Source organism: Rhagoletis pomonella, unplaced genomic scaffold (genome assembly GCF_013731165.1).
Source record: "Rhagoletis pomonella isolate Grant_MI unplaced genomic scaffold, Rhpom_1.0 Rhpom_scaffold_00013, whole genome shotgun sequence".
In the NCBI taxonomy this organism is placed as follows: Eukaryota; Metazoa; Arthropoda; class Insecta; order Diptera; family Tephritidae; genus Rhagoletis; species Rhagoletis pomonella.
The window spans coordinates 14,077,017-14,090,295 of record NW_023458567.1 but is presented as its reverse complement, the minus strand read 5'-3'; the positions used below and the strand labels follow the sequence as shown (position 1 = coordinate 14,090,295).

The following is a 13,279-nucleotide window of genomic DNA, read 5'->3' as shown; positions in this document are numbered from 1 at the left end:
GCTGGAGCTGACAGCCTGCCAGCTGAGGTATTCAAGTACGGCGACGAGGAGTTGATAAGGTGCATGCATCAACTCTTATGGTCATATGAGCAGATGAACGCATGCCCGACGACTGGAATTTAAGTGTGCTCTGCCCAATCCACAAGAAAGGAGACCTCGCCATATTCGCGCAAACTACCGCGGCATCAGCCTTCTAAGCATAGGTTACAAGGCATTACCGAGCGTATTATGTGAAAGACTTAATCTCACCATCAACGAACTCATTGGGCCTATCAGTGTGGCTTTAGCCTTGGAAAATCCACTATAGATCAGGTATTCACAATACGCAAAATCTTGGAAAAGACCCGCGAGAAAAGGGCCGACACTCACCACTTATTTTTCGACTTTAAAGCTGCTTTCAACGCCACTAGAAGGAGTTGCCTATACGCCGCTATGTCGGAATTTGGCATCTCCGCCAAACTGATACGGCTATGTAAAGTGACGTTGAGTAACACCACCACTCCGTCAGAATTGGAAAAGACCTCTCCGAGCCGTTCGCCACCAAACGAGGTTTCAGACATGGCGACTCCCTTTCATGTGACTTCTTTAATCTGATGTTGGAGAAGATAATAAGAGCTGCAGAACTGAACCGCTCAGCACCAATTTACTGCAAGAGCGTGAAATTGCTGGCTTATGGACATGACCTTGTCATCATCGGTAACAAAAACCGCGCAGTCTGTTCTGCCTTTTCCAAGTTGAATAAGGAAGCAAATCAAATGGGTCTGGTCTCCTGTCATCAAACAAATAGTCAGCACATTCGCGCCTGCATTAACAGCGTTTATAATGTCAGCATGGAAATCCAACGCATAATGACTCTTGCCAAAAAGTGCTACTTTGGATTGAGTAGGCAATTCAGGAGTAAAGTCCTGTCTCGTCGTACAAGAATCACACTCTATAAGTCACTCATTATGCCCGTGCTGGTATATGGCGCAGATGCATGGACAATGACAACATCCGATGAGGCGGCTATTGGAGTATTCGAGAGAAGGATTTTGCAGAAGATTTACGGGCCTTTACGCGTTGGCGACAGTGAGTACTGCAGACGATGGAATGATGAGCTGTATGAGCTTTACAACGACATGGACTTAGTGCAGCGAATTGAAATACAGCGGATCCGCTGGCTTGGTCATGTCGTTCGAATGGACACCGCGCTCCTTATATTTGATATTCTTCAGTTCTGGGGGTAGCAGCAGGAAAAATCAAAAGAGTTAATTTTCCTTTGTATTTATGGACCTCCCTAATGAATAAACATACATCCAGAGAGCTGATGGCTTCTTATTGTACCTACATAGTCGCAAATTAAGAGAAACCCAAGCATTGCCAACTTGAGTTCGATATCTCTTCTAGTATTAAACAAAAAGCAACCATATTTTATTACAAATAATTTTTTCTAATATTAATATAGAATTCTGTTATATGCAGACTATATTTTAGCACCAAAAACAACAAAATATTATCACAATTTTCATAACAAAAACTAAGAACTAAACGAACTTAACACATGTTTTTTTTAGTTCTCTAGATTTTACCATGGGTGTCCTCCTGACTCCGAAAATTCCATCTCTATTTACTCCTTCGTTTCTGCGGCACCCTGAATTCCTACATTCTTCAGTTTCGGAGCGAACATTCCCCAAATATGCTCTTGAAGACGCTGCGTCTCATTGTTCAAACCACCATCGCAGATCAGATGCCGAGCACAACATTGCTGGAAGGGTGCATTTTTGTCAACATAATCGCCCCACTTACAGCCATCTGGCGCACCAACTGAGCCGCAACTGTAAATGTAAGAAAATTTAGCAATATGAATGAATGAAACATAAAATACAAAAAGATATTATCTATATACACGGTACCATTCGTACCGATTTTGGCGGGACTGTACCGATTTTGAGAAAATTGTCCCGCTGAATATTTTTTAAGATTCAGGACGTATAAGTGTCCCGATTTTTCCTATGGTCCAAGTTGTTGTATGTTTAAAGTACCGGTAAACGTAGTTTAATTTAAAGAATCAACACTTTTAACAATATTGCCGTGCTTCACTCGAAAAAATAAAAATCGAAATATAATAAACTCACCCAACAATACGCGCATCTCCCTCTGCATTGCCGCAATGAATCTGAGCGCATTGAGTTGGAGATTTCACAGACTCGCCAGGCGAGATGATCAATGTTTCGGTGATGGCACACTTGCCGGGATGCGCTGGCGGTAAAGTGAAAAAGAATTCAAAATTATATAGAAACACAAATATTTCCAACTACCCACCATCATTATGATAATTGCCACGCGCTACCCAAGCATCCGCCAGCATTAGACGATTGCCCAAACCGATGCCGCTAAGATAGAGCAGCGCTGTCAATAACCAAAATTTCTCGAAATGCAGCTGCATTATTAGAAAAAATCTACCTTTCGTGTGATGCGTTATTTTCCAAGTGAACGTAGCAACTAAATTGGCACACAAAGTTGTCGCCTATTTAAAAAGGCAAAGCGCCTGCATTTACATACATATGTTTTTGTATGTATGTATGTACATATGTTTATTTGGAGCTGTGTGTACGCCTTTAAGATCTTGCTATAGATTCGTGTGATGAGCAAATCCAGCGAAAGTCAAAAATATGTTTGAAAGTACCTACTATTGAGCGAAAGTAGAAATTGAACTGAAGAGTCAGCATCAGCTGTAAACTGCAGTGGGCGAGCTTGTTGAATAATCATGATGGTGAGCAGTGCACATTGCATATGACTTTGGAATGAATATTAAACAAGCTGACTGAATGCTGATCGCGTTAAGCGCATTTGCTCTCGTGTGCAGAATAGAGCGATCTGAGCGTGTTGGATGTGGGCGCATGTTATTTATAGTCGTTTAGAAAAAAATATTTATGTTCTTTTTTGTTTTGATTTGTTTACTTGTGTACTTATGTACATTAGGGTGGTTCTTAAATGTAGGAATAAAATTTTTACATCATATTTCCTAGGCCTCAACCCCTACGTCGATCCTGCTATAGTCGCAGATATCACATATAAATTTTGGTCCTGATTGGAGTCGGTTAAGGCATGTCGCGCAGGGGTCAAACTTCAGATTACCCTATGTAAACTTGTTAACCGACCGCAATCGAGACCACAATTTCCATGTGATATCTTCGACTTTAGTTATATCGATTTTGGGTGTTAAATGGAAAAAAAATATTTTTAATTTTTTGAGTTTCCATAGAGGCTTCTGGCCTTTGATGCCTCTGCGACACGCCTTAAACGACTCCAATCAGGAGCAAAATATATATGTGATATCTTCAACTATAGTAGCATTGACGTAGGGGTTGAGGCTTAGGAAATATGATGTAAAAATTTGCTTCCTATATTTAAGGGCCACCGTAAAGTACATACATATGTATGTATTTCTATTACAAAGCGAAATATTTGTTGGCAGAGTACAACTTTTGATTTTATTGAAATGAATAATTAATTTAAAAAGAAAAATAAAGGGTTTACCGATGCACACGATCAATTAGATTTTAATTTTAATCAAAATATTTACTACTCGAATACAGAATTTAAAAAAAAAAAACTTAAAAAAATGACCATAAATAACTACAAATATGTAGTTGGTAGAGAAAAAGTACCAGCAGACGTTACAGATTGACATTACGATTAAAAAGGCAATTCTGGCAACTATCTTTCATCTCACCACAGTCTTTCTAAAGTCAAAAGTCTTTCGTAAAACGTTTTTCAATTGTGCCATCTTGAAAGCACTCTTCTGACTAACTGAAAGATCTTCTAACGAGGAGGTATTAGCGTTATACTGTTCGCCTTTTTGCAATTAAATTAGAGGATTAAAAATAAAAAGAAGAAAATAGTATATACTTTAAAATTAACTGAAATTAAAAAACGCTTTTTACTTTTAAATAAGTATAAAATAAATTAAAGAAAATTATATTAAAAAATAAGTAAAATTACATATTAAAAAAATTAAATAAGATCATAACAAATATTTTTCATTATTTCTGTTGCTCGAAAAACTCTTACTGTAATTTTTTTTTGAAGAAATAAATATACAAACATTTTTTTTCTTGAGAGCTGCAAACTGCTTTAAGAACTTTTGATAAAAGAAAATTTCTTTCCATTTCTTGTCCGTCATTTTAAATGAATTTCTCGGTTTTCTTAAGAGCTGGAAACAGCCCTTTAAAGTATAAAATTTAAAACCAAAAAGGAAATTATAACGGAAAAAAAAAAAAATATTAAAAAAAAAATATAAAAAAATTAAATACGTTTATATAAATTTAATGAAATTAAAAAATATGCAAATACATACATATTTTCTTTTTAAGCCAATAAAATCTAATAATTATGATAGAGCTTTTTTTCTAAAGCTTTGGTACTAGAATATAAAAAGTTTTTCGGACTATGTATCTTGCCATCAATTTTTCATTTGTCCTAAGTACGAAAGACTTTTTACTATCTTAGCCAGAATTGCCCTGTTAGGGTGAAAACAGAAAGAAGCCGAGTGCATCCTTGAAATCGTAAGTATTTAAAATTAGAATCACTTTTATGAAAGCTTCATCATAGATATTTATTGAGGTATGCACTCCGACCAGGAGCCCTCCTACTCCTTACAACACCTCGCTCAGTCTTAACTGCCTTAAGGAATCCAATGAGTTATTTGGCTGCATAGAGTGTATGTGATTTGGCTGCGGACTTAGTGTCACGAGGTACTTCTCTCGTCTTCATGTCTTGTGTGTGCTCATGAGTTTCAGCTGCATTGTCTCAGAAACGTTATAAATTGTTGGACAAGATCAAAAGTGCATGTATGTAGCTAATTTGTTCTTTGACAGGTTAATAAGCTTGTTATATATTTTCCTATTGTATTCTCCCAATAGCTTCAATGTCTGTCGCAGCTCAATGATTTGATTCCAGCGCTGTTCTCTAGTTGTTCTCTTTTCTCTCCTAAGCTTCTGTCTGATGGTGTGTGATCGTACTGCAAAGAAGGGCTTGGAGACTACCCGCCTATGCTAGGAATATACTTGGGAGTCCACAAATGTCAGCTGAGATTACCGTTCCGATTTCCTCGGGCGTTTTTGAACCGTCTGTGTAGCAAATTATAAGGCGCAGCTGCGAGTATTTCTTGATATATGCATTATCACAGCTTGCTTTATTCCTTAGCCTGACGGATTCCATTCGTTCATCTTTTATTATTTATTTAAAATTAGTACAAGAAGACTTAGTCTTTTGAAGTACAACAGCAATATATGTAACTAAACAGATTTAGTGGTAATATTAATATTAATGCAGGAAATAAAACAAAATATGCTATTAGATCTCAGTAAATAATATGTACAAACTAATAATTATGGACTAGATAAAAACTTAAATATTTATATGGTTCATCCACTAGAAGAGAAATAGTTATGGAGGGAAATTTTGAAGTTGCTTTTGATTCCATATTCCGAGATGATATCTACCACTTTTGCTTTTCCACAATTTTCTCTGGCACAATTTTTTTTTATCGATTGGCTGCCTGCTCTATGCTCAAATATCTCACTTCAAACTATGTCGAGTTCTGTGCCATAGAGAGCTATGGTTCTTATTATCGGTAGAGTCATCCTCCTCCATACATACGACATGTTAAAACCAACGCAATCGTTGTTGTTATTTTTAAGAATTTTACTAAATACATATATATCTATGTTATTAAAAATCTTTTGCAGTTCTTCGAAATCCATCACCTATACGAACCGAGCGATAGATCTTCCGACGTATAGTTCACTCGAAAACTCCTAAAGCCAGTACCATATAAAAAAAATATTCATTCGCCAATTTCGTCGGCAGAACAATACATAAAATTTTAAGTAGGCTTATCTTGTAAGTGTAGATTATCCACAGATTCCAATCTTCGGCCACCAGCTCTTCACCGCTAGATTCCTTTGGTTCTAGTGTCATTTGCTTTTGTTTTATATGGCATTTTTGCTGCTCTCGCCCTGCGCCATAGACGACTAAAGATCGTGTAGAAATGCCTCCTATATACACCAAGTGTACTTTGGGCATCTGTTACCAGATATTTTCATTGGCTCCATAAAGCTTTTAACAATTTAGAGGAATGAAATATGTATTTTTATACCGCTCGTGACTGCAAGAGATGATATTTATGGAGAAATACTATAAAATATAAGCTTATAAGTAAATATTTACATAGTTCTATTCGGGAAATCCCTTTGCATTTTAATGTATGCATGTATGTATACATATGCATACCAATCATTTGCATACATTCATATGTACATGCATATGCATACATTAGGGATGTTAATTTTTCATCTTTTTCCGATACCGGTATTTTCGGGATGTCGTTATCACAATCCCGGTATTAGTCCCGGGATTTAGACATTCATTACTTTCCAACAACTTAAATCGAAAGAATTGCTTCTATATTGTTTAAGAAGCTGTCCTACCATAAAATAAATAATAAATAAATCGGTTTGAAACCTACTTTTTTATTTAAAGTAGCGTTTTTATTTTTTCTCTCTGACTGCAGGATTTATTTTGAAGGACTTTGTTATTTAAAAAATTCAATGCAATGTAGAATAAAAATATGGGTACCAAATGCAAGAGGAAACTTCTCTAGAATTAAAAAAAATAAAATTTGTTGGATTCACAAGGACGAATAGGTAATTTTTTAAGCTGATAAAGTTAGAAGGATGAAATTCGGGGATGTTATTGAGGTTACATAAGTCTTTCAAAACATATAAGTTTTTCAAAAACATATATTGCGAAATTTCAAGGATAAAATTTTAAAAGGACATTTTCAATAATTACCAGTCCCTCCGCACCAAAAACTTTAATCTGTTTAAATTCTACAGGATTTCCTCTTTAGTTTGATACCCATACTTCTTCTCTAAGCACAGTTCACTGAATTCTTTAAATAATTTTTGAATTACTGACGTCAGGGTGAAAAACTAAATCCGCAATTTTACTACATATATTTGGCCCATGGTTTCGCGAATACATTGATATTTGTGTGTAAAATTTACTATCGCACGGTGTTATATATATAGTGAGCTAGACATTTATAACAAAATATTAATTATTAAATAAACAAGTAAGAAAGTCTAAGTTCGGGCGGAGCAGAACATTAAATACCCGGCGCAAGTATTAAATATATGTTTTTCACCTTTCCGAAATTAGCGTCCTTAAATTTCGAAATATTGAAGTTTCAAGCCTTTCTGAAATTTACCGTTATATGAAAAGCGGCCATAATTTCAGTTCGATTTGAACAATTTTCAACGTTTTGCTTTTATGTGGCAAGCACAATAACCATACCGAGTATGGTACAAATTGGTAGAGGGGCTACCGAGATAAGTGGGCGGTGCCACGCCCATTTTCCAAAATTTTATCATAAACGTATTTCTTGGCGTGGTTATTGTCCATTTGGTATGCTGTACCTAGGCCAACAACTGTGCCAAGTTTGGAAGAAATTGGTGCAGCAGTTACCAAGATGTACACATGTAACCATAAGTGGGCGTGGCTACGTCCATTTTCCAAAAATTTATAATATTCTTATTTTTCTTCTAAAAATAATTTTAAATATCAATTTTGAGTGAATAATCTTCAGTATTTAGTTACTATAATATTGCAGTTTTCGTATTTCTGAGAATTACCGTTATATGGGAGGTAGGCGTGGTTATTGTCCAATTTTGCTCATTTTCAATACCATCCGTCCTACGCCCGAAAGAAGTGCACGTACCAAGTTTCGTTAAGATATCTTAGACGGACAGACATTCACCGCTTAATCGATTTCTCTTTTCATTCTGATCATTTATGTATACATTTGGCTATATCTATCTCGATTCCTTTCGCCTGTTACAAACAACCGTTATGTGAACAAAGTTATAATACCCTTGTGCACAAGTGCGCTCGTGTATAAAAAAGAAATATAGCCAATGCTGGTCAAGAAAAGTTATTACCATCAGTGCAAATTACAAATCCCGAGAATACTGGGATTATTTGCCAAGAATCCCGGGATTTTTGGGACCTAAAAAGGCCGAAAGCCCGGGATGCCGGGATTAACATTCCTAGCGTACATGTACCTTCTGTGATGCTAACCCCTCACCAGGGCTGCCAACTATCCCTAGCTATGAGGTGCCATATTGAGGATAAAAAAGTGCCAAAATGTGCCAAATAGGAAAATAAAAGTGTCAGAAAAGGTGTAATTCTTTTTAATCCTTCCTACTTAGGAATAAAATAGGAACAAAATTTGGTTCAAAATAAAAGTGCAATGATAAAAAAAGATAGGCCAGTTGAATACCCTTTAGAAATTAGAACACTTCAGTTGAAAAAAGAAGTACACGAAAAGGTTTCCACAAAAATTTATTTAAAAAGTTCTTATTTTTCAAAAATGCCATTTTGGCACTCTGTGCCGAATTGAAAAATTAAGTGGCATTTGAAATAAAATAGGGATAAAATGGCACGGTTTGAGCCAAAACAACATTGACAAAACAAACGCTTTGGTTCATATACCTGTTCTCATTGATCATTAGCTCCTTTTCTCTCATTAAAGAACAATTAATTCATTGAAAGTCATGAGGGATTTTGGCCAGCATGCTCTATGTATCTTTGCCATTAGAAGTAGCTTCTCATAAAAATACAATCGCCATTCGGAGTCGGGGTAAAACTGTATTAGAGGAGAGCTCGGCAAAACATTAACCTATGTGTTAACGCCAATCTATTATTATTATTATTTTACCCAAGATCTATAATCAAGTCTTCTGTCAAAGTAATGGATCTTTCCAGCGGGAGGAGAATTTTTGTAGCGTTTGTTGTTGTTATAGCATTTTTCTACCGAAATAGTTGAGTGTCTTATTTACATACTTGACTCCTCCAACCGTAAGCTCAGAAAGCACTGCGGACGATTCTCGAATGCTGAACAAGTGTCAGCTATATCAGCGTCTAGCCTGGCTCCTTAAGAATTGAATCGCCTGCATCAGCTGGATCTAACTTTTGCTAAGGTGGATCTGTCACGCGTGGAGGTTAAAGCAAGGTCATGTTAATGGATCGCGGCCGGCCAAGGATGACAGTATCACAGTGCCGTCTCGTCACTTAGCGGATCGTAAAGGTGTGGGTCTATTTCTTCTTCTGGGTGACTGAGCTTTCCTCTTACGCGGTGTGGCGGTGAGCGATTCGAGAACCTTTTTCGATCCTTTGAATACCGCTGGAGTGTACGCGGATAAGCAAGGAATCCCATCGCACTTGACAGCCACTATCTTTGGATGGATCCCAGTCGCCATTTTGATTCAATCGACTTCCGCGTTGAGGTCGAAGCTTATTTCCTTTGTCTGGGTGGTGAAAAATGTGGCTGTTGACTTGGACTCAAAGCTTATGGTTGATGGCTATTATGTTTTTTTGCGATGAAGGAGTTTGGACGCATTTTTAAGAAGTATTATTTAGTATTATTAAATACCTGTCCCACAAACTTAATTGTGTTTATGCAGTCCAGGGACGATTAGAGCGAGCTTTTATTCTCACGTAAATAAATAATATAGACTATATAATGCAATTTGTAAAAACCATTTAATATATTTATTAAAAAGGCATTTCCGAGGTCTTATTTCCATTGCCTTGGCAACTCTACAAAACCACTAACGCTCATTTATTGCCGCAAATCAATTCAATAAATTCGACTGAGAGCAACCGCATTTGGCTTTTTAAGGCATACTCGTTTTTTGGCCAAGTTTAGTCACTTTCTGTGCCTCAGTGGAGGCGCACTATACACACCTAAATGTGTTGGCGCTTGCTAGTGTTGCCGCTGTTGGCAACGTTACTCTGCCTTGGCGTTGGGCAGGTGGCGTCATGGCAGGCAGTAGGCAACTATCACAATGACGGTGAGCGTAGATACTGTTTTCTTTGATAATTAACGTTTAATTGAATATTTTGTTGATGCACAGCGAATCCAGGTAAATGTACCATCACCGAAACGCTGATCATTGCGCCCGGTGAGAAGGTGAAGTCACCAGATAGCTGTGCGGAAATAGACTGCCACAATGAAGCAGGCGATGCAACGATCACTGGGTGAGTGTTGAGGAGATTTTTTTGAGGGCGTGAAATATTTAAAGAAGTGTATGTTAATGCAGTTTTTTGTTTGATGAAATATTTTCGTATTTACATATGTATATAGAATCTGATAATAATCTCTCTTTAAAAATTGACTTTTAGTTGTGGCTCTACTGGTGCTCCAGATGGCTGCGAATGGGGCGATTATGTTGATGAGCAAGCAGCCTTTCCGGGATGTTGTGCGCGCTATTTGAATTGTGTGGGTGGTTTGAATAATGAGACGCAGAGGTATCAGCAACATATTTGGGAAATGTTTTCGCCGAATCTGAAGCATGCTGCAACTCAAGCTGTAGCGGGAGTGGAAAAGCAGTAAAGTGGAAACAATTTCAATTTTTTTTTTCCTTCTATGAATGTTTAAAACTAAAACAGACTAAACTAACATAATAACTTAAATTTAAGTAAATATATATGAGGTACAAATGTATGTGTTAAAAAAGTTGCTCATGTTTATTATTTATATTTATGTACCTACCAAGCGAAGGCGAAAACCATTGTGGTGAGTAATTAGTAAGTGTAATTTTATATGATATGCTTTCAATTGTCACTTTAGATGTGATGTCTCGCAAAGAGTTAGAAATGATTTCTAAGGTATGCTAAATATGCGGTTATAGATGACGTGATTTGAGTTCATATGACACGAAGTGAAGTTATGTGATGTGGCAATATGTGATAAGATAATTGAATTTCATGCGATCATTAAATATCATGCGCTACGTGTGATATGATAAATCTACCTATGATTTTGGTGTGACATGGTACGGTGTTCGCATGAGGCGATTTTCCCAGCAATTTTAGAGGCGATTAGTTGAGTCAAAAGTTGGCTGCACCCCAACTTCAATAGAAGCGATTAGTTGAAAGGCCGTTCACACCAGGCGATTGTTGCATTCAACAAAAAAATGCATGTAAAATCGCCTCATGCGAACACCGTATAAAGTATCAATTATTACTTTTGATAATATGAACAGAATACTTATGTAAGAACTTTCTAACAAATTCGCTGATTATGATGCATTTTGGTGAGGGTGATGTGATCTGATGTGCTGTAGTAAGAGTTGATGTGATGTTTTGTGATATGATGTGATTGAATTTTAATATGATGTGATGCGATATCCGTACATGTCATTTGATATTATGAATTGAAAATTCGTATGATTTATAAGACCACTTTAAACATTTGAGCCGTTTTTCTTGATTTTTTGGATTATTACAGTCTTGCAGCAAATGTGCGGTTTAACTTTGATTTGACATGAAGGATTTGATTGTGACTACGCGATGTTTTCATGAGATGTGTTGTGATGTGATGACAGTTGATACATTTTAGAATTCTTAGCAAGCACGATTTATTTCGTTGTGATAATGCGTTAAGTTACGTGGATAAAGTGAATAAGATTTTATGCAATTCGAACCACGGCAACCCGGGCCGACTTGCAGCGTGTTTTGTTAATTTACTCATTTTACTTCTATATAAGAAGGTATTACTATAATCCCTAATGTATTAGGACATAATATTTACTCAATCTGCGTTTTTTGGTTTTTTAACAGGCAGTCAGGATTTTCTACTTTAAGGACATTAAAGGAAAAAGTTTTCAAAGGACATTTTTAAAATTTTTATATTAATACTACCACATTTGTTGCTTAATTAACCCGAGAGGATATGTCAAACGCTAAAACACTTAAGTATGTTTATTTAATATTATGAAAGGAATTTTTTGTTAAAAGAGGGAAAAGAATTTGTTATAAAAGTTGAATTTAGTCATTTAATGTTCATCATGCGCCTTGTCAGACCAATTAAAAAATGATCCACAAATTTCCAGGACATACAGAAATTATTCTAAAAGTATATCGTTTTGCACCCTTACAATACCACTTTACTTTTTCCACTAATTAATTTTTTCGATGTCTTTGGGAGAAATCCAACTGTCCTACTCAAAATTTAAGGATTCAGATTTACTAGAAATGCGTTCAAATATAGGAAACGTATCGAATTTTTCGCATTTCCAAAGTTTTCATGGACGATTTGGTAGCCTTAATAGAAGTTATTAACTAAAATTTGAACTAAAAGTCAGCACGGGTTATCGTTAGCCTACGGCCATAAATCTTTAAATATATGTTATTTAGGCATATCAAAATTTGCAAAAAAATTTTTTTTTCATATATTCTTGGGACTTTCTTACAAATTCGCTGATATGATGCAATTTGATGAGATGCGATGTGATCTGATGTGCTGTAATAAAAGTTGATCAGATGCTTTGTTATATGATACTGAAATTTAAATTAAATAAAACTGCGTACTCGAAATTCGAAATAATTTGAAAAATTTAAATCCTTATTAAAAGCAAACTGCAAAAAACAACGTTCGGAAATGCATCATAAAATTTTTCGAAATAACGGAATGACACTGAAACTAGTCATCAGTACACCCTGCGTTTTCTGCACTCAGTGCTCGATCTCACTCTGTGTTAATGTGCAGGGTTGCTTTTGTTTCAGTTCCAATTTGCTTGCGGTTGACGGGCGAAAAACAAACAGCTGTTCGAAAATCAGCTGTGGTTGTGCTGTCAAAAAAATTAAAGTTTGTTTATTTCTTCAGCATAGTTGTGTTTAAAATGATTAAATTGAAACAGGCACTGCTACTTGCTTGCTCTATTTGTTGTTTATTAACACAAATCGCTAGCCAGGAGGTAAGTGTATAACGCGATGCACTGCATCACAATTCCATACTAATAAACACGTTCTACGACCGGCAGACCAACAACCAGCTACCCGAGAAGTATGTAGAATCTGTGCAACGTTCAACGCACACCAACAACTGGGCTGTGCTTGTGGATGCCTCGCGGTTTTGGTTCAACTATCGCCATGTGGCCAATGTGTTGAGCATCTATCGTTCAGTGAAGCGGCTAGGCATACCTGATTCACAGATTATACTCATGCTGGCTGATGATATGGCTTGTAATCCGCGAAATCCTCGCCCCGGACAGGTCTATAATAATGCCAAGCAGCATATTAATGTTTATGGTGATGATGTGGAAGTAGATTATCGCGGCTATGAAGTGACTGTGGAAAATTTCGTGCGGCTGCTGACAGGTCGGACACAAAATGGTACAGCTCGTTCGAAAAAATTGCTAACCGATGCTGGCAGTAATGTGCTCATTTA

General features: G+C 36.5%; 3 protein-coding genes across 3 annotated transcripts; 2 read left to right on the top strand and 1 right to left on the bottom strand.

The window, feature by feature from the left end:
• Window positions 1-1,474: 1,474 nt before the first annotated feature.
• LOC118748236 lies at window positions 1,475-2,430 on the bottom strand. Its single transcript, XM_036482611.1, has 3 exons — window positions 2,302-2,430; window positions 2,115-2,238; window positions 1,475-1,814 (listed from the first exon to the last, which is right to left on the bottom strand). Exons 1-3 carry the CDS (start codon window positions 2,423-2,425, stop codon window positions 1,607-1,609), a joined length of 456 nt encoding a protein of 151 aa, XP_036338504.1. The 5' UTR covers window positions 2,426-2,430; the 3' UTR covers window positions 1,475-1,606.
• Window positions 2,431-9,633: 7,203 nt separating this feature from the next.
• LOC118748235 lies at window positions 9,634-10,556 on the top strand. The gene is made up of 3 exons (XM_036482609.1): window positions 9,634-9,899; window positions 9,963-10,086; window positions 10,231-10,556. The coding sequence occupies exons 1-3, from the start codon at window positions 9,797-9,799 to the stop codon at window positions 10,439-10,441; spliced, it is 438 nt and encodes a 145-aa protein (XP_036338502.1). The 5' UTR covers window positions 9,634-9,796; the 3' UTR covers window positions 10,442-10,556.
• A 2,125-nt stretch (window positions 10,557-12,681) lies between these two features.
• Window positions 12,682-13,274, top strand: LOC118748362 (putative GPI-anchor transamidase; the record flags this gene model as incomplete). Its single annotated transcript, XM_036482735.1, has 2 exons — window positions 12,682-12,806; window positions 12,873-13,274. Coding segments are annotated over exons 1-2 (477 nt in total), but the record flags the coding sequence as incomplete, so codon positions are not given.
• Between the last annotated feature and the right edge of the window lie 5 nt (window positions 13,275-13,279).